General features: G+C 39.4%; 2 protein-coding genes across 4 annotated transcripts in view; one reads left to right on the forward strand and one right to left on the reverse strand.

The window, feature by feature from the left end:
- The first annotated feature begins 194 nt into the window (after positions 1–194).
- On the forward strand, positions 195–8,586 carry LOC131457237 (uncharacterized). Of its 2 annotated transcripts, none has more exons than XM_058626157.1 (18): positions 195–379; positions 556–578; positions 1,583–1,649; positions 2,584–2,801; positions 2,903–2,983; positions 3,070–3,129; positions 3,239–3,412; positions 3,951–4,112; positions 4,233–4,296; positions 4,396–4,486; positions 4,580–4,721; positions 5,090–5,194; positions 5,342–5,441; positions 5,607–5,835; positions 6,366–6,440; positions 6,546–6,648; positions 7,157–7,272; positions 7,729–8,586. In XM_058626157.1, the coding sequence occupies exons 1-18, from the start codon at positions 355–357 to the stop codon at positions 7,799–7,801; spliced, it is 1,908 nt and encodes a 635-aa protein (XP_058482140.1). In that variant the 5' UTR covers positions 195–354; the 3' UTR covers positions 7,802–8,586. The 2 variants fall into 2 exon arrangements, with proteins under 2 accessions (XP_058482140.1, XP_058482139.1); XM_058626156.1 differs by having other exon boundaries at positions 196–379; positions 5,580–5,835.
- Positions 8,587–13,830: 5,244 nt separating this feature from the next.
- Positions 13,831–20,929, reverse strand: part of LOC131457330 (zeta-sarcoglycan-like) — a 42,062-nt gene continuing 34,963 nt past the window's right edge. For both annotated transcript variants that reach the window (XM_058626307.1, XM_058626306.1), the window contains exons 7-8: positions 16,112–16,235; positions 13,831–14,653 (exon numbers count right to left, since the gene is read on the reverse strand). In XM_058626307.1, coding sequence (XP_058482290.1) covers positions 14,462–14,653; positions 16,112–16,235 — 316 coding nt within the window. In that variant the 3' untranslated portion in view covers positions 13,831–14,461. The remainder of the gene's footprint in view (positions 14,654–16,111; positions 16,236–20,929) is intronic.

Here is a 20,929-nt window from a genome sequence, read left to right on the forward strand (position 1 = left end):
CCCATTTTCTCCAATAGTAAAAATGAATCCCATACATCCAAATGTAAATAAACAACAGAAACAAGAGCAGTCAATTACGTTTACAGTACTGGTATTAATGACGAGAGGGATGTTCATTAGATATGATATGGAGCAAGTTCTGTATGTCCGACAGGGGGCAGCAACGGGACTAAAGATCCCAGCACTGCAAAAGCAAAAAAGGTCTCGTAAGTTCCCGTGATGCTGGACGAGACCGCGCCAACATGTAACGAAAGTTTAGTCTGTGTACTGTTGCTTTGTAGTAATGCAAAAATAGTCTACTATTGTGTGGAATTCAAGCGTTTATGACGCCGAGGGAGGGCTTGTTTTATCAGCATGGACATGTACAGAGACGAGACGGGTAAGGAAATACATGAACACGAATGCTTACGGCTGTGATAAGGAGTTGGTGCGTTATTAAGCTAACAAGCTAGTTCGTGTTCACTGGTTGGGTGTGTTGCTGAAAACTTAGATTTGGTTTCATTAAACAGTGATGGAGTTGTGTGTTTTAACTTTGCTGTCTTTACTTTTTTACAGAGTTTACGGACATGGAAATGATTGTAAGTGCACCTTCTTAATTTAGCCCACCCATGTCTGTGTTGTCAGTTGGTAGTAAAAGCGGCGTCGCACGTTGCCACATTAGTTTGGTTTGTTTTGTGATATACGACTAACGCAGCAATTGAGATATTAATGTGGCAGTGAATGCGTCACACTCAACTTGGGTCAGATTGGCTGACTAATGTCTCTTAGGATTCAGTTTCCTCGGTAGTATGTAGTCATTTCCTGTGCATGTTCTGTACTGAAGAGCTTTGTGTACACAGCTGCTGCTCATGCACAGTAGCGAGGTCCAACACCAGTAGACTAAACCAAAATTAATCATCAGTACAGTCTGTTTACTAATAAAAATGTACATGTTAACATTCGTTTCCCAATAGATTATGTCAAATAGCAAAGTTTCACACAAACCAAGTTATTTGACATACTTTACAGTGTTTCTTAATCGTTGGTTCATATATGTGACACCTAATATTACTTTTTAATAGGTACCCACCCTTGTATGGTCTCTGCTCTAGTGGAGCATTATCTACAAACTATTAAAGAATGCAATCACAGAGGCCAAACCTCCACCAAGTCCAAAGTTCACTCCCCTATCTTCCAATGTTAAGATTTGTTTTTCTACTACATCTTATGGAAATTTCATCCAAATCGGTCTTCTACTTCGTGTGTTATATTGCTAATAGACAGCCTAACACGACTAGAAACATAACCACATTTGCAGAGGTGATACTAATCACTCAGTGGGAGCCACACGAGTTTCCACATAGTGTCATCTGGCAAACAAACCAGTTTATCGGTTTGTTTCATGTGTTTCAAGCCTCCATTATTTTTTTAGGTCAGGGCTACTGCAAGATAAATGAAAGTGAAACTAAAGATGCAGCGCTGCATCGGCAGTGAGCTAGCTGTTAGTCCTGTGTGCTTCGAGTATACTTGCAAGAGTGTCGATGATCTGTTGTTTGCCAGTGTTGATGTGAAACACTTTCACATGTGTCTTTTCCTTGTCTAGCAAACGGTTGTGGGCATGTTCGAGGGTAATCGTCGTATGCAAAGGATAGTGAGATATGGTCTTCTGGGTAAGTCTTAGTATCATATTTCACACACAATCTGCTCCACGCGTCTCGCCTGTTTTCAGTGTTTTATTTGTGAAATAATGTAAATTTTTGCTAACACGGTTAAGGCAAACTCCTCTGATCTATGTGTGAAGTATTGCTCCTCTGACTTCCTATTGCACTCCTTCTGGGTTTGTAAAAATGTGAACAAAGTGTAAAAGAAAAAGTTAGCCAGTACCTTCTCAAAAGAGTAATTGTACAAGTTGACATGTTTGAATAGGAGAATGTAAGTTTTGGGTCTTTGTCCTGTGTATGTTTTATTATGTTAGTTTCCATCAGCCTATTATGCTGCACATTTTTGATTAGTGCATTAAAACACCTGAATTGAAACGCAAAGAATTTTTCTTAAAGTCTTAAAATATTGCATCACAGGATGTTTTGCTTGATGGAGGTTGGGAAGATCGCCTATTTATAAAAGGTAGATTCAAATGAGCATAATGGAAACAGCCCATGGCCAAGTGGCAAGGGAACTGTGCTTGTAACCCCACCATGTCAAAAAGGCCTGGGGGTACCCCTGAGCAAGGTACCCTACCACCGTTGCTGCTCAGTGTGGCTGCCCTCATCCTCTAAATTCTAGGATGGGTTAAATGCAAAGAAAGATTTTCCCTAATAAGGGATTAATAAAGTATGGAAAAAAAACATGTGACTGAAACCTCCCTCACACATTTTAAGAAGTTTTATGTTATGTGCTCCACATCAGACTGGGGACTTATTGAGGAGGAGTAATGTATTATAAGATAAATTTATCATGTACTTTTTTACATTTTTCAACTGTTTATGTTGTAAAACTACAAAAATCACTGATGGAAAGCACCAAATAGAATAAAAGTAAATAAAGAAAGAGTTACACGTTTTCAGTAGGCTCAACAAAGTCATAAGAGATTGGTTTTCTTAACAGGTCTGGAATATGAAGACGAGGATACAGTTGATTATGACGGCTGGGTGCATGAGCCTCATAATTTCCATGGTTGCCAAAGACTTTCTGATGCCATGGGTAGCGACAGATTCAGAGGCAGCACTACAAGGTCATCCCACTCTGTTGTCCAGCCTCCCATTCATTATTACATTCCAGCTCATGAACCTCCTCTCTCAGCTCGTCTTCCGTCAAATGAGAGCGTAAGTGTTATTATTCCTAATTTTAATAAGTGCTTCATAAATGTAATGGATTTTAAATGAAATGAATGCAGTGTTTGTTTGCTTGTCTTTTACTTTGGTAGGATGCTGAAAGAAATGCCAGGTTACTGGAAGAAGTGAAACAAAATGAAGAAAAGGCTCAAAAGAAACGGCTTAAGAAGCAGGTAAATCTCCCGTCTCTAATAGGAGATTCATTGAAATAGTGGAATGTCAGATTGTTTGGATTGAACTTTTTTTGTGTGTGTTGCAGAAACAAAAGAAAAGAAAACAGCTTGAGAAGGAAAAACAGAATGCTGTAAAAAGTGAAGAGGTAATGATCATGTTTACGTGCAATATCTTTTAAATGGGAACCCCCAAATGTACTCATCAAGCAACAATTTCATATCATCACAGCTAATTTTTTTTTTCACAATTTACAGGGAAAAACTGATGTGCAGCAATCTGATACAGGGGAGAGTAAAGCAGCTGACAAGAAATCCAAAGATGATAAAAGTTCCAGTGTTGACCAGTTGGCCTCGGGTAAAGATACAGACGGCAGTGAAGATGAAACTGATGGTGATGGTAGTGACGAGGATGGCTCCTTTGACTCTGAGGTACCAAGTGCACCTTTTACTGTGATTCATACACCTGAAATTAAACAGAATTGAGTTTATCACAGATGAGAGAAGTGATCTTTGTAATGGCTCTTTCAAATAGACGTTGGCATTGGCATCAAGTGTTTAATCTGAGGACTAATTTGCTTATGTGTTGCATACCTTAAGTAACACCTTGAATATGCTGTAGAGGAAGGCTGATCCATTTTGGGTCAAATGTCAGTTTGATAACAAGATGGAGTATTATCACATGAGATGCCATCAAAATAATTATATACTTGTAATGCAAGGATGAGGAATTAAATGCATTCTCTGCAATCTACCAATTGTTTCAAATTTCTATGTTGAAATGGTCAGTTGTTCAGCCCTATAGTATTAATACTTTTCATACTCATTTAGCATGTTAATAGTGGCAAATAAACAATTACCACAGGATTGAAACACAAATAAAAATGTTTTTAGATGTACTTTTAGCCACTTGTATCAAATTGTGTTCCTGTTGTGCAATTCATTTGTTTCTGTATTCAATTTTTTGAAGGACCTGGATATGACGAGTACATTTGTGACTAAAGCCGCTCTCATAGTCAAGCGTAAATTAGAGCAGAAACCACAGCATGAGAACAAGGAGAAAAAGACGCCGGTTAAAGAATGTAAAACAGTCCCTGAGAAGGCGAAGGAAAAACCAGAGGTTGAAAAAAAGGTGCGCACAAATCATGACATGATGAGTTGATTACTGCCCCAACGACTACATGACAATAGAACCATAATACCCTTTTGGGTGTGTCTTTTGACAGTAAGTCTTCTCTTTTTGTCTGAACAGGAATCTGCCGCCCATAGTATCCCCACCATTGAAGATAATATTAGAATTAGTACAGAGCTTGCAGGTAAGGTGATCCTTGTCACCTGTGCGCAAACACTCTCGACCAGATGTATTCATTGTGATTTATAGTAAACAAGACTTGTATCCTCCTTTTTCATCGCAGTTATCGGAAATAGGTTTGCAAGTTCTGGAGACTTTAATATGGCTGTGAAGTACTTCACTAATGCAATAAAGTACAATCCTACTGAGTTTAAGTAAGAAGTTGTGTCTTACGTCATTCACAGTAAATCTAAACATTCTGATTACATCACCATTTTCTGTTGTTAAAATCGTTATTTCTGTCACAGATTGTTCGGCAATCGTTCCTTTTGTTTTGAGAAGATGCAAGTATATGAAAAGGCGCTGGCTGATGCAGAGTTGTGCCTCAATATGTGTCCAGGCTGGGTTAAAGGCCTGTTTAGGAAGGGCAGAGCTCTGGCTGGATTAAAGGTAAGTGTACAAAAAAAAACACTATAACACTTCTGTACTGCATAGTGATTCTGCAAACATGTGAATTTATTTAGTAGTTTAGTCTTTGAATCTGTGAATAAGTAACCTTACTCCTTTCCCCATGCATGTTATTAGTTTTGTTTACCTCATCATGTCATGTTGGAATGACATTGGGTTCACTTTGGCCTCACTGCATCATCAAATTGAATTCATTTTGAAGTGTTACTGAGCTGCGCAGGCTCACCTTATTTACCCAGACTCGTTTGCTGATTAATTTCAACAGAATGACATTGAGTTGAGTGTGTGCATTCCCAAAGCAGAGTGAGGAGAGCTAATGTATTCTTCTTCCTCCCCCTCCTGCCCGCCAGAGGTATGAGGAAGCTGCCCAGGCCTTTAATGAAGTCCTCAGGCTGGAAAGTTCATATGCAGAAGCTGCGCAGGAACTAATGCGAGTGCAAATCATGCAACTAATGGTGTGTGACAATAAAATCAATGGGTTGAATGTATTGTGCAATAACGTTATTTTGTGTATTTGTACAGTCACAGCATTTACGTATCTTCATAGTATCGGCTAACTTCATTGCAATATTGGTCAATTAACACTTCAACGTGTGTTTCAGGAGTATGGTTTTACACGGGAGCAGAGTTCAAATGCATTAATTATTCATGGAACAGTTAAAAAAGCGTTAGCTGTGTTGTCTACATTAAACCATCAACCAGGTGAGTGTCTCCTTATCGCTAATTCAACAGAAATTGTGTATTATTTAAGCACATTTTTAATAATTACTATTATGATATGATGAAGTTTTGTGACCGTTTGTATACCACAGTAATTCTAAACATTTGTCTTCCGTTTAGGGGCTAATTATAATGCTCTCCCACCAGCTCAAGTAGTGAACGTCACCGGAGTCTCACCAGTTCTTTCAGCAAACACAAACCCTGCAGCAGCAGCGGCTCCTCCTCCTCATCCTCCTCAGTCCCAGGACGCACCAACAACATCACTTAAACACAAACCTTTAGGCCCGATACAGAATATGTCAAATGTCCAGAATCATCTCAGGCCCACTCCCAATATGGCTGTGAGGAGTAGTAATGAAAACAGTCAGCCACCACCGTGAGTATTAATCCAGTCACACTGCAGGGTTTAAGCTCAGTGCAGCTTATACATGTCACAGTATTTCTGTATGTTAAAGTGTCTTCTGTTATCTCTGAGGTTTATCAGTATTTCACACATGTGGGGCTTCTTCTGTTGGGTTAGTGGGGTTTTCTGACAGCTGATAATATAAAGTGTGGAAATTCTGCATAAATTAACCTAAAACTTATATAATATTGCTTATTATTATTTTCCCTTTTATAGGTGAACATATTAATGATATATAAATGACTGACTATACTAATGTCAATGTTAGTGGATGTAATTGAAATTTTATTATCATTAGTCATATTTGACAAGTTTAAAAAAGCACTATGTGGATATTTGAGTCATGGTTATTGGAATTTGCTTTGCCTCTAATTAGACAGTATATTCTAAGAGAGCAGGAAATCATTTAATGGTTTTATGTACTTCACACAGTTTTGAATGATGGCGTTATCTACAAAATGGCTTCTCCCAAAATAACTGTCTTTTTTCTTTCTTTCCAACAGGGAGTTGTTTCCAGTTTGGGTGGGAAACTTGTTTTACCCCGTGTCTGATTCTGTGTTAACCAACCTGTTTAACAAGTAAGAGAATGAACTAGCTTTCATGTTGGTTTCCTTTCTGTGTTTTTTTTTTTGTTCGCATGCTCATGTTGCAGAGTAAGTAAGCGCTCATGTTGTCTCCTGTAGGGCCGGGGACGTCTATAGTGTGAAGGTTCTGGCTTTCAAACGTTGCGCCTTTGTAAACTTTACAAAACAGGAGTTTTGTGACGAGGCGATCAGGAAATTTCATGTAAGTATCGATCTTCTTTGTATACCTGTTTTTTGAAGAAATGTTTACAGGTTTAAAGGTACACTGTTTCAAATGTAGATACAATGATATTCTTTTGTCATAAATTGAAGGTGAAAGAAAGGGAAGGGTGAGGTGAGGGATATTCAGCCGTAACTTCACCAATAAATGATTCTGTTTTACACTCTGTTCCTTTTTGATAGATATATAGGTGCCTGTAAATGAGACTGCATTCTAGTGTAGAATTTCCGCAGCGTGACACTTGGCTTATGTGGTATACAGAATAGGGATAAACACATTTGCTGCTTTCTACAATTTCACCATGTTGTCTTTTTAGATGGCTTTCATGAAAAAGCCAAGTTTCATCTGAAGAGCCTGCTGACGTTTCACTTTTGCGTTAGCTCTACAAGACAAACAAATTGCCCTTTTGCCTGTGTGTACATGAGTAAAGAATAGGCCAGTGCATGAGCGTTCTTTTGAGCTACAGGACATAAACTCTCTTGTCGTTCAGGGCTTTGAGCTGAACGGGATGAAGATTGCTGTGAGATACCCAGACAGGATTCCTTACGGCATGGGTATTTCAAGATCTGCCCTCAGAGCCGACGACCTGCAGAATGAAAGTGTGGGGTGAGTGGGTGCGTTGTATTCTCGCATTAGTTTAAACACTATGGTATATATTTATTTTGACATTGATTTGTCTTGGTTTGCTAAATGTTGAAACGTACGCTGCTGTAATTTATTTTTGAATGTCACAATGTCGAGCTGTTGTTTGCCAAAAAAATATTCTTGGCACATAATCTGTGATTTGTGTAACACCGTTGTTCACAATAGAAAACGAGTGTTACTGAACTTCCTTGGAGAGTGCCAGCTGTTGATTTTGCCGTTAGTCTTCTTTTTGGCTGACCTTCAGCAAGGAAGGAAAGAAATCAAACATTCCCACAGTTTATCTTTTCACTTTCATGGTTTACTTTGTGTCCGCTAATCAAAGTTGCATAGCAACTTCAAATGACCACGTTGGTTGATTTTCAGGATGCTGTTACTTTTCCACGCTAACATATGAAATATTTGGACTTTTGCTTTCAGACAGTATACACTTGGCGGTCGAAGACATGTACGCCCTCAAAGGTGTGAGGACAGAGACAGCGACAAGAACTGAAAGGAAACGAGATGTCTCTAACCTTTCTCTAAAATCTCCCAATAAAAGCAGAATCACATGTTCTGTCTAGTACAGACTTTTAAGGCTTTGCTGCCTCTTTGAGCAGTATCTGTTTTTAGTGCATCGCAGAAGCAGAGAAGAGTATTTTTAAGTCAGTGATTAAGTGACTTTTACACATTAATCATTAACCTTACTTTTATTATAGGACTGCAAGGACTATCGCAGTATTGACGTTTGTTTTTGATGCCAGTATTGGAAAAGCCTGTCAGGAAAGTAGAAGGCAGTTAGTTGATCTTGGGATTGCAAGGAGCATCTGCAGCACATTAAAATGCTAACATGTCTCTTTTCACACACACACTGCCTTTTTTTTTGTGACTTTCTCAATATTTTCAGGCTTCCTTTGCAGTGTAAGCAATTGTCATTGCTGGCGCAGGAGCAGCAATCTGTCCACTGATAAAGAGTATTTGTTGTTGAACAGCCAACAGGAGCTTTTCAATTAATTTTCATATTGTGAACTTATATAAAAAGATATAAGAGCCTCATCTGTATTCATTATCTATTCAAAATCATCTTAATTCTGCTTTTTTTTTTTTTAAACAATCTATATATGATAATCACACACTTTCTTGCAGACCTACTCACTATTAATTTAATCATAGATTAGTTTTTAGTAAGAAGTGGCAGTTTACAGTAACTCATTTACTGATCACAGGGAGGCATATGTTCTTGTATTCGTAATTGTGGGGTTTGTTCTTTTAAGAATTAAAGATTCTTTCATATTCAGACCAACTGTCTCATTGTTTTTAACATGCCTTTTAAACAATAGCGAGTCACAGTCACAGCTCACAGTTATGAACATACGTGGGGAAGTTTATTGGCCATATTCAATGTCCATTGCGATTTAACAACCAAAGATTCTCCAACAGTATGATTAAAACCTGTGGGTGAAAGAGCACATTATACTGAAACAGACTGATTTAATTAAGATGATAATAGGTTGTGCTTAAGAGTAATTCCAGCTAAATCAATATTTAATATTAAATTAAAAAAAAAAGGTACTCCTACCTGATTCATGTTCATTAAATCATGACAGATGTTTGCCAATAGATGGCAGCACATGCCAACGTTTGGTCTGCTGCTGTTGAAATTGTGTCAAATCAATCCAACATTGAGATGAATGCGGCATAACTTTATAGAATTGTGTAAACATTAACGTAATGACTATTATGGAAGACAAATCCTGAGCAGGATAAAGTCCACACGTTGCAGCGCCAGCAATAACTGCTCAAAAATGAAAACTGGTTTACACTCAAGTTTAATGTACTTATTTAAACATATAAATGTATTTTTCCATGAAAGCGTAAGAGTTCATAGTGTTTGCTTAGGAAGCTGGATTCAAGACATTTCTGCCTCCCTTTTTGTGAACTGCTTGATCTTGTCCCATCAACCATGAGGGATGGAGGCCGATACCATCGGCTGCCTGAGCTGCACCTGAACGCCACAGTTCATCACCTTGTACAGATTGTCTTCAGCAGCTGCAGATAACGGTTGTTGCCAGTTCTAAAGCTGCAGAAATGTTTTCATTGTGAACTGAATGTTCCCACAGAGGATGTGACTTTGGTGTCTCAAAAAAACAACATTTTTTTTCTTTTTTTTATCCTTTTTTATCCTTTTTTTGGATCAAGGAGGAAAATTGTGTGGGTGAATTAATTATTTTAAAAAAAAAATCTAAATGCATTTGGAGACGGTCAGGGTTACAATGTTGTTTTAGTTGGAAATAATGTAAGCAAGTCATGTCCCTCATGTTCACTGATGACAGAATTTTGAAATGTCACCTTTAACCCGACAATCTGCACACTAGATGTTACTGTGGGTATTTGTTTTGACATGTGATCACATGAACGTGTGCAGAACGACTTCTTTCAGTTTACAGCAGTGTTTGCTTGTATCCAGTGCTGCACCATGTTTGTGCTTAAATGGATACACATATATAATTTGTTGTGCGACAGTGGCTCAGTGGTAGAGTAAGTTGTCTTTGAACTGGAAGGTTGTGCGTTTCATTCAGTCACTGTTTCCCTGGGCATGACACGTCAACCCCACGTCGCTTCTGACGACTGCCGAGTGTGTGAATGTGTATGAAAGATGTGTGATAGAAAAAGACGCTGCACATTGATGCACTGTGTGAATTGCAAAACTGTAGTGTAAAGCAGCTCTGAGTGGTCATCGAGACTGGGAAAGCATTATATAGTAGTATAGTATAGACCATTTACCACAACGGTTTGCTCTATTTTTCAACCAAGGATTTGAATGAGAGACAGGAGCTATGTTTGCATGCGTAAAATGTTGTTCCAAAAAGATGTGTTCCAATTTGTATTTCCATCGTTTACTTGGACGCGAAAATTAAATGATCAGATTGTGGCGTGCGCACACATTGACTATTTTGACATTTGCAGAGTTGTCTAATTCAAGTGTCTGCTCCACTATCTGTCTCATTTTCCTCTTCCATGCCCGAGACTTTTGTCTGTTAGTTCTTTTTTTTTTTTGGAATGGAACTACAGCAGTAACAAAATGGAAATGTGTCACTTTTATGTGGATCAGACACAGGACGGCACCAAACCAGGAAGTCAACTGTTTATATGAACACCGATCTCGATGACAATTGGCATATACTAGCACTCTCTATTGGAATGAAATTTTTCTGCATTTTTAGGTATTTTTAACTGATCTACCATTCGGCATTGTTTGGTTTGACGTCACTCTTCCAGTGATGACAGTCTCGACTCAGCTTGCTTGGAACCTCGCCAGGCCTAATCATCGACTCGAGTCGTGCTAGAACTGTGTAACGGAAAAGCGCCCTCGCATAGATCACCGTTAATGATGTGACTTTTAAGACTGACATCAGAGTGTGTAATCTACGAAGCTGTGGTTTGAAAGTGCGATGCTGAGTCGGCACTGATTCTTTGTAAAGGAAAGTCTGAAATTATGACTCATGTAATTTCAATGTCTAGCTTTTATTTAGATTTTATTGTCTTGGTTTTATTCTGTGATTTTTTTTAATGTAGTAACTGTATGTGCCCTTGTAAAGCACTTTGAGTTGCCCTGTGTATGAATAGTGCTATACAAATTGCCTTGCCTTGCCTTCATTGGCTGAAAAATGGCATCACATATTCCGAATTTCTGATCTGTTGTCCTCAACACATTTGCGGCGGTGGAAGCCCTTCCACATGGCCTTTTTGAAAAATGAGATTAGAATGCAAAAGCTACAGTAGTCATCTGGCTGTTTGATGGCAACTTTGGGCTTAATTAAAGGAGCGGGAAGTTGTGATGTGCACCCAGCCGTGACCGTGCGGCTGCAGCGGCAGCAGGCTGCAGTAATATCTGTTCTTAACCCTGCGTCTTAAAAACACTCTGCTTGGTCCAGTTCTGCTCAGATTGCCTGTGGCAGAGAGAAAGACTTTATCACGGTCCAGCCGCCACCAGATGAAATGCTGAGGCAAGATGCACAACAACATAACAGGGAAAGAGGGGATAATGAAATGGGTGATAGAATCTGTAGAGAGCAGGTTTGAGTCATTTCCACTCCCAGGTTGTTTGCTTTTCTTGAAGTTGCACCAAGGCTTCGTGAGACTTTGTTAGAAAAGCAAACCAATGTTTTGTTGTAAAACAAATTATATATTATTTTTACCATGGCCTTTTCCTGGAAAATAAACCCAAACTGCACTTGCTGGGCCCGGTCTGTAACATTCAGGATGGTTTATTGAAAGAAATTGAAGTGGCGTGTGGAAACATGCTTCATATTTCATAGAACATTTTTTGATGAATATCTTCTATATAAAATCTGAAAGAGTTGATATTCTGTGGACTGCCTTTCCCTGTAATGAAATAGGGAAACTAATAGTGCAAAAGTGTGAGAAAACTGAAATTCTGGTGGCAAACTCTGGTTTATTTTGTGTCTGGGTCTGAAATCATACTGTGAGACAGGTTTTTTTTTTTTTTTTATCAACTCAGTTTGCCTTTCAGCTCTTCTCTGAAGTGTGTGTGACTCTTAAGTGCACATCTCTGATGATCAAAATAAGACCCATGGAGCCACTTCAGCATCCACAGGCTGCTGACTTTGGTACAATTGTCTGTTTTATTCATAGACGTGTCCTGCTGAGTTGTATCATTTGCAAAAGGGCCATTACTGTTTTCCCTTAATGCATGGTCAGACGTGTGTTCCACTCCTACATTAGATTCAATCATTTAGGTGCAGCAATAATAGCAATAATGCTTTGGCGTTTGGTCACATAAGCTGGACGCGCGCATGTGAGCGTAGACGCTGTGCAGCACAGGCAAATGAGATGGATCTGCAAAACGAGCACTTGCCGTTGTAACTTTGCCACAGGGGGCGATTTTGACGGGCAAACATATTTCACGGTGCATCTTAAAAATGAAAACAATAAAAGACTCAGTGAGCAAGTAGGGCACGGTAAAAGGTTAGACAAAATAGTGAAATGGACAAAAACTCGTCATGGGACATGAGTATTGATGGGGCCAAATAGTACGTATTTAGAATGTTTGGTTTCGACTCGCTAGCATCATAATATAAACAGAATGCTAAATATGTTTTTTTGTTTTTTTCATAAAATAACACATTTGGTTATCATGTCATTAAATGCATTAAATCACATCTATAACCTTGTTTGCTGTTTTAATTACAGTTGTCCATATGTTATTATTTACTTAATTTTTGCTTTTATTTCTAGATATTAGATTGATAGATTCATTTAGCATCATAAATGTTTTTTTCTTTATTGTGAAGTAGGCATCTCTCCGTACGAAAAGAGTATCATGATGATGGATGTCGTGTTTTTTTTTTTAATAGAGTTGTGTTTTCCTCTTGACCTCATTTGAGTTTGAGACCCCTGTTGTTTTCGAGTATGCCGAAGGAGCCACGCGGCAGAATAGCGGCTAGGACGGTTGCCTAGCCACTAGTTTGCATGTTCTGAAATTGCAGAGGTTAACTGGACACGACATCAAGTGTAGGTGTGAATATGAGAGAGTTGATGGTTGTTCATCTCTGTGTGTTGGCCCTGGGATTGGCTCCAGACATGGAGTATGGCTTGAGCATCCAGGAGGCAGGGTTGCTGTGAAATAGGGCGGAAATTGACCAGGGAGCTGGCAGATAAAGTTTTTTTTTCTTAAAGAGTATGTCTGAAAACAGCCTCTGTGACTCCTCATGGTGGCATTTATCACAAGACTGAGGATAACATGAACGGAACGGTATGAACTGCATACTATCGTTATTGTGAGCCACGGCCTTAATGCACAGTGCGACTACACTCTTAATTAAAATGCTCTCGTGGCTCCCAACAAGCAAGCCCGTCTCTGCCAGACGCTGATGATGGAGAATGAGCAAGTAGGGTGGAGCATGACCTTGCACCATAGCAAGCCTGCCGACTCATGGCTGCCCGCCTCGCTCCCTGCTGCTGCGCTAAGGTCAGCCAGGTTCTCGTGTTCTTCTCCACAGAGAAGTTCACGTCAACATGTGGGAGTTAGTTGTCAATTAAATGTGAAAGGTTTCTTTCAACTTGGCATTAAAAATGTATCACTGATTTGGGGAAAAGAAGAAAAAGAAAAATCCACGTGGTAGCTCGTCTTCATCATGACCTACATCAGCAGACGGAAGGTCCCACATGTCGTAGAATTGCAGATGTTCCCTGTTTCCAGATTTTGAGAGCACTTATGTAAGGGCTTTTGTAATACGAACAAAAACCCTCAAGAACAGTTACAAAACGGAGCGCATGGTGAGATTATTGTCTGTTACATTTTCCAAGGTCAAGAATGAACAAGCAGTGTAGCTTTCAATTACTGAGACGTTTGAAGTCCTCGGAAAAGATGAAAGCCGCTGACGGTCATGTGATACAATGAAAGTCTAGTTTCCTGGTTAAGCTCACGCTCTCATTATCAACGTCATTTAAAAAAGAAGTCTGAATATTAACCTTGAAGTGGAGGAGTCTTTTGCGTAAAAACTCAAAACAGCAATTCCGTGTCTTTTCACTTGTCTTTATCATAGTCAAGTACAATGTGTGCCACATAAGAACATGTTTCATTTCAAAATCGGCTGCTAATACAGTGGATAAAAGTAAAAATATCTATTGAGAATGTTCAAAATAATCTGAAAACTTTGCAATCTGGGGGCAAAAGACGTGACAGAATTGTGCTTACTTCACTTTCTATCTTCTATCTAACTTTCCTAACCTTTGATTCAGACACAGCAGAAGGCACCTGTGTTTTTGTCTTTTCCTACTTTCTGACTCCTAAAAACAGTTAGTGTGTGTGTGTTTATGTTTACGGTGAATTTAGAGTAGAAAAATAAAAGCTCCTGGCTGCAATATATAAGATAGTAGAAATGCTCTTGTTTGTATGCGATATTCCTGATTTCAGAGAGCTGCTCTCACTGCCGTTCCTCTGACACTGTCAGTGGTGAGTCCTGACCTTCAGTAGACCACCGCTGGTGTCAGACTTAGATGCCTCTTTAACAATCTGCACAGCTCAGACACAGAAGAGTCTGAGCTCCCATCTCCTCCCAGATGAGTCCCACTCCATCAACTGCACTAACGGGAGGAGCCTCAGTCTCAGCTTGCTCCAGAGCAGATGTTAGAAAGTCCGTCAACCAGGTCAGCTCCAGAGGCAGATGTTGCTCATAGCCTGGCAGGTGGAGCCGCCCTCTGCAGGAGAGAGGTAGATCTTACCACTGGGGCAGACGCACACCTCGTACACTGCCTGCTCATGGGAGGCCTGACTGGGAGAGGCTGTGTAGACACCAAGCGGGAGGCTCCCTAGCTGTATGTTGTTGGCGTCTAAAAGAATCTGGGAGGAGAAACACCAAAGAGACATGCTGGAAGTCATTCAAATAACATCACCACAGATGCCCTGAGGGAATTTATTACCGAGTCAAACTGATAAATGACTGTGGCGCAATCAGTAAATACAAAGTGACAGGTGGAGTGAAATACAGCAGGATACACAGTGAAGGTGGAACCTTTTATTTTTTTTAAATTTTTTTTTAGAACACAAGGTTATTATTTCGGTGGTGGACTGCAATGTCACCACATTTGCTCTCCCCTCAGTATGTTTGCCTGGCGTTAGGAAAAAAAAAGGATTGTGCTGGTCCAACTGCAACTGGACTTTTAGACGTGTTAGTCGGACTGATGCTGTGCTAAATTGAATTTCTCAACGTTGAAGTAACACATTGACAAAAATGACACTGTCATCTGGCCCACATACGATGGTACCTGCGTGGTCAGCTCCTGTTTGCCATACCTAGGCCACAAGCTGGTCACTTGAACGCCACATGTCAACAATTGGTGGTCCACATTTTTTTGTCACACTTATGACCCAATGGCCCAAATGTGTTTAAGAATATTTGGGCCACATTTGCTATTTCATGTGTAGACCACTTAAGGCTTACATCAGTTTTTGTTCTGGGCCAGATTAAACGCCAGCAGTGCCACACCACTGCCAGATGTGGCTTACATCCAGATGCTGCCTGGGTGGGGAGTCAGATTATGACTGCGTTTATAGGAATTACAACTGGATTCAAGCTGGCCTGAGCGCTCTGCACATGCTCCACAGTTCCCACGCCCCGGCTTTCACCTAGAACAACTAGAAGACGCCAGTACACAGACCATTTTTTGGTCCCAGTCCAGCAGTGATGTGTGGTCAGGGGAGGCAGAGTTGACAATGATAGAATAAAATCAATTTGTCCACTTGACTGTTCTATAAATTAGTTTTCTGTATGATTTCAACATTTCTATGGTTCAACAGCACCACTAAATACAGTGACTGTAAAGCTGAATACTCCCAACAAAAACTGAATGTTATATAAAGTTAGATTTGGCTTAAAGTAACAAATAAACTGTCAGTTCTTACATCCAAAGCTGTCAGACATTATTTTTCATCGCCTCTGTCAGAACAGAGAACAAACTCAAACACAAAATCTTCATCTTTTTAAATAAAGGAAGTAAACTGTCAGCTGCAGCTCTCCTTCACCGATAAATGCCCAATTATTGCTGCCTTGTGCAATGTCCTTCGCCTGTATTATTGGTCCAGATTGTTTTCTGACATTGCTTTTAATACGGTGGTCCAATCGCACGTGTTATGCTGCTAACTGACCCTGTCTTGGTTAGGTCTTACTTATAATATGTCATTGTTACTTTCGAGTAAACAAGTAAATGACATGAAATGAAATGGTCACATAAAAAAATATGTAAGTATTAGCGTGAAAGATAATGTGTAACTCCCAGTATAGTTACCCCTCCCCCTCACCTCTCCCTCTGTTGACTCCAGCTGTAGGTCCTTGCGACTGCTGACCTTCAGCTGCCCCTGGGCAGCGCTCACGTCAACCCCTCTGGGAGCCTCCATGGTCAGGGTACGTGTTGGAGACTCCAGTCTGACAAGAATAAAAAAAAAAAAAAAAAAGTCAGAGGTTTTGGTGCATGAACTCATCATTTTATTTTGTTTATACTTTCAGGAGGTTTGCATTAATAAAACTTCACCTTTCAGCTGAGGTTGCATTTACCGAAGTTCACTTTATTACACGAACATGCTTACGCAACTGCTGGTTTAGCTCGGATTGATGACATTGAATCACGGTGTTTATTTTTCATCGCAGACAGCAGAGGGTTCGAAAATGTGTCATATTTAAACAGCAAACCAGTTTATTGATATTGCTGTTTGAGTTCGGATGAATACACGTGTGTTTGGTGTCAGCCGTGACAATGATTTCATCACCTGCGGAATATAAAAGGTGCTTTTTTTTTTTTTAATATTCACGAAACTCTTCTCAATATACTCATCCAGAATGCTTTTGAGCTGATTTTGACCTTCAGGAAAAGTGAGGCTAATGCAATTTACATTTCCCTCCATGGACTATTTGTTCACATGTGGAAAGATAAGAGCAAGAGCCAATCAATGTGAATTTTGTTTTCCTAACTCATAACCATTTCAAATTGATTCGCTCACCCCCATCTTCCCCCAAATCTGTTTTCAATGAATTTTAAAGGGAAGACTTAAAGGAGCTGTCTTGAAATCGCTTAAATCTCCATTCCCTCTGAAAGTGACACACATTTCGGATTATACGTGAGCAGAATAGAGAGAGAGAGAGAAAAGCAAATGAATTCCATCTGCATTTGAAAAGCCCCTTTGACTTTAAATCAGCTTTCAGTAGATATAGTTTGGAGAGGATCTGTGAAATATGCATTTGACCTGAAACTGTTTGTGCCCGCACTCATTGGAATGATATTTGATAAGTCGTTTTTTTTTCCTTTACTTCTTCTTTCAGGCTGCAATATGGTAGTGATAGCTGCTTCATTTATGTTAACGGTGACGTCTAACTTGATTTATTTCTTTATTTGTAATTTCTGGTGACACAATTTACATTCTGAATTGACAACTGTAATCAACAAACTCCATTGTCCCATTATCCCCAACTTGGGGGATATTCACAAAATATGTTGAAACATTTAAATCCTGTGGTTGTTGATATTTTTTAGTAATTAGAAGCTTACAAAATTGAAATTACATTTCTTTTTCAATGACCTCCCAGAGCTCACCTGCAGTACCTCTACAGCCCAGCGGCCAACCAATGGCGTGTTAAAATGGGTCGTTTTAACTTTTCAAAACACTTTTTCTGTTTTTAACCCGATCACACCGACACCCACACACACACTTTACAAAGACATCGCACAGACTTCCATTTATCATGGACAGAACCAAACACTTCCCACCTAACAATAACCGAGAACTGAAAGCTGAGGTTTTGCCTCATTAGCAAACTTTGGTTCCCGTGAGGACCACAGATCCCGACAAGGTCACTGTGTATTCTGGTAATTCAGCCAGAAGACAAAGTACTCAATTTTCAAGAGTGCTTGTTTCAGACTCAGTCCAAAATAAAGCATTAAACGGATTGTCTCCTGGGTTTTTATAACCATCTCGGTCGACTCCCAGTTTAATGCACAGAGAGCCTTGGTGTGTGAGGCTCTAAAAGCAGCAGTATGAAGTCACATTTCACCTTCCTGCTGCCTGATTACAGCACTCACTGTTACTATTCACGAGATAATGTCAAATATATCAGTGGCTGCCCGGCATTTATCATTTACAGTTCCAATATTCTTTATAACTACAATGAAATGAAAGATCTAGTACTAATTTTAAATGCCTGCACATTGAAGGGACTTTTAATTAACCGTGAAGTGTTAAAATTCTTTATTAGGGTTAGGGTTAATTGGACACACAGTCATGGGGATCTACATCTAGGAGACTAGGAGTCAATTAGAGTGTTCAATTAACCCAATCAACGGGGAGCAATGGGGGTTGGACACCTTGCTCAGAATAATCTGGTGCTACTGTGTTCATTGTTCATTTGCTATTGTTGTATTTAACTTCTTTCTAGAAATAAATAATCAATAGTAAGTGGGGGGTTTTTCCCTGTTTTTCTCTCCACCAGACAGTAATGAACAGTACACACACAATTGTAATTTCCTAGGACAGTTCCTGGGAAAAGCTATGTCATTTGGTATGAATTTTAAATGGAAAATGGAGACAATGTTATCAGACAATGGTTTTTTTTAGGTCTGGAAAAAGAAAATGGTTCTATTTAAATTCATACAAATACTACACTAATTCACCGCTGTCTCAATTTTCCTTGTACTAGGCAGGATGATTGTTTTCATTTTAAAGGTAACATTGATAAAAAAAGAAAAGAAGAAATGTTGGTATATATTTACATAATTCACGCGGTATTTCATTGCACTTAGATTTAAGACAATTCTCTTTTTTTTCCTTTCTCTTGAAAAGAGAAAGAAAAGAAACTGCCTCCTCCTTCGGAACTTCAGATAACCCGATGTGGTATTTGCAGTCATAAAGGCTGTTTACGACATACTCCCTCATCCTCTGCAAAAATCTGACCAGCCTTTCTTGCTGCATTCATGGTGACATTTACATCCACGGAAAGGTCATTGTGTATCACAGAGCTGTGGACACAAGAGCCGCGCTGGACTGAACGTGCTGATGGCCAAAGCTGATGCCACTGTGGATGAGGTTAATTAATATCCACTGTGTTTGTTGACAGAAGTTTGCAAAGGTGAAAGTCAAGTTTACAGGTCACCATCACACACAATATTGCATTGAGCTCATATATATATATATATGTATGCAGAGACACAAAAATAGAGCAAGTCAGATCAAATTCTTTCATTATGATGTAATAAGATGCAGAGCCGGGTCAACCCTTCACCTCAGAGCAGCCAGTGTTTGACATTATTAAATGACACAATCACTTTAAATTATAGGTTTAATTATAGTTGTTTTATTTACACCAAACCAGTGTCACGCTTAGATGACAATGGCCTTTTTCCACTATGGTCCCAGCTCGCCTCGCCTCGCCACGGCACGGCACAGTTTAGGTTGGTTTTCCGCTACAAAAATAGTACCTACTCAACATGGGCGGAGTCATCGCTGCATGAAACTGCTGTGACTTTGTTTTACACGCGACACACACAAACGAGTGACTAGTGACTTGTGCCGTTGTTTTCAGCGTAACTGAATCATTAGAATCAGTGAATTAAAACTATTTGATCAGAAATACAGTGGCGGGGTTTGTGATGCCGGTCGTGATCAGCAGTGCTGTCGCTAAATACACCAGACTCCTCTGTTAAATATCGAGACGTTTAGACATTTCTCTGGTAATTGTTAGAGATTAAACCACATTTTTAGGATTGTTAAGTATTTTTAACTGATCTACAGTTCAGCATTGTTCGGGTTGATTCTTGTGCGGGGCGTCTCTTCCTGTGACGACCCTCTGACCAATCAGTGGCCGGCAGTCTGTCGACGTACCATTTAGTATCGCCAGAGCAGGTACTAAAAAAAGTACTATGCTAGTGGAAACAGAACGTAACCGTGCCATGCTGAATCAAACAAGTTAACCAGTTTAATGATGATGCGAATGTGCACTAAATGAGCAAATCTTCAACTCCAAAATGAAACCAAATAACTTAAGCTCAACACTATTAAGATATCTAACTATATCTAACATATAGATATATAGAATATGTTTTACTATTGTTGACACTGAGGTAAGTTAAGATATTATATTCTATGATAATGATGTGTCCTTCTTAATTTGAACATACAAGCTTTTACTCTCCGACCACTATATTAGGTACACCAGTTTAACTCGTGCAAATATCTAATCAGAGAGTCAAATGGCAGCAACTCAAAGCATTCAGACAAAGAGACATGGTCAAAGGGGAGCTGCTGAAGTTCAAACTGAGCATAAGAACGAGGGAAAAACTGTGATTTAAGTGACTTTGAACGTGGCATGGTTGTTGGTCTGAGTATTTCTGAAACTGCTGATCTACTGGGATTTTCACTCACAACCATGAAAGAGAAACCAAACCACAAAGAGAAAATATCCAGTGAGCAGCAGTTCTCTGGGAGAGAAGTCCTTGTCGATGCCAGAGGTCAGAGGAAAATGACCAGACTAGTTTGAAAAGATAGAAATGCAACTGGGACTCAAATGACCAACCGAGGCATGCAGCTGACCATCTCTGAATACACATGTCAAACCTTGAGGCAGATGTGCTCCTTCATTAGGTGTCCCTTGTACCTAATTGCGTAGTTATGTATAATGTTAAATATATTAAAATGTAGGAGATTTTACAGTAATTAAAAAAAAAAAATAGTATATAATGTATATAATGTATGTAATAGGAATAATTAATATGTTACCAAATTAGCACTCTCCGGGTTCTCCAGTTTCCTCCGGACATGCAGATTTGAGGATTACGTAAATTCGACACTCCAAATAAAGAGTGGGGATGGTGGTTTGTCTCTATGTGGCCCTGTGATGGACTGACACAGATAAAGTGGTAGAAGATGGATCGATGGATGTTACCAAATGAAAAGACGTTGAATAAATAACAACTACGCCAAGTAAAACGTGTTATAATGTATTAATGTCTGTTCACAAACCCGGTTTGTAAGTGTGGTTCATAGTGAGGGAACATTTGACTACGAATCAAAACATGTGATGCTGGACTACCCCCCACGTTCTTATCCTGTTAAATTGCAGTATATAATTGCACA

Source organism: Solea solea, chromosome 3, assembly GCF_958295425.1.
Source record: "Solea solea chromosome 3, fSolSol10.1, whole genome shotgun sequence".
NCBI lineage: Eukaryota > Metazoa > Chordata > Actinopteri > Pleuronectiformes > Soleidae > Solea > Solea solea.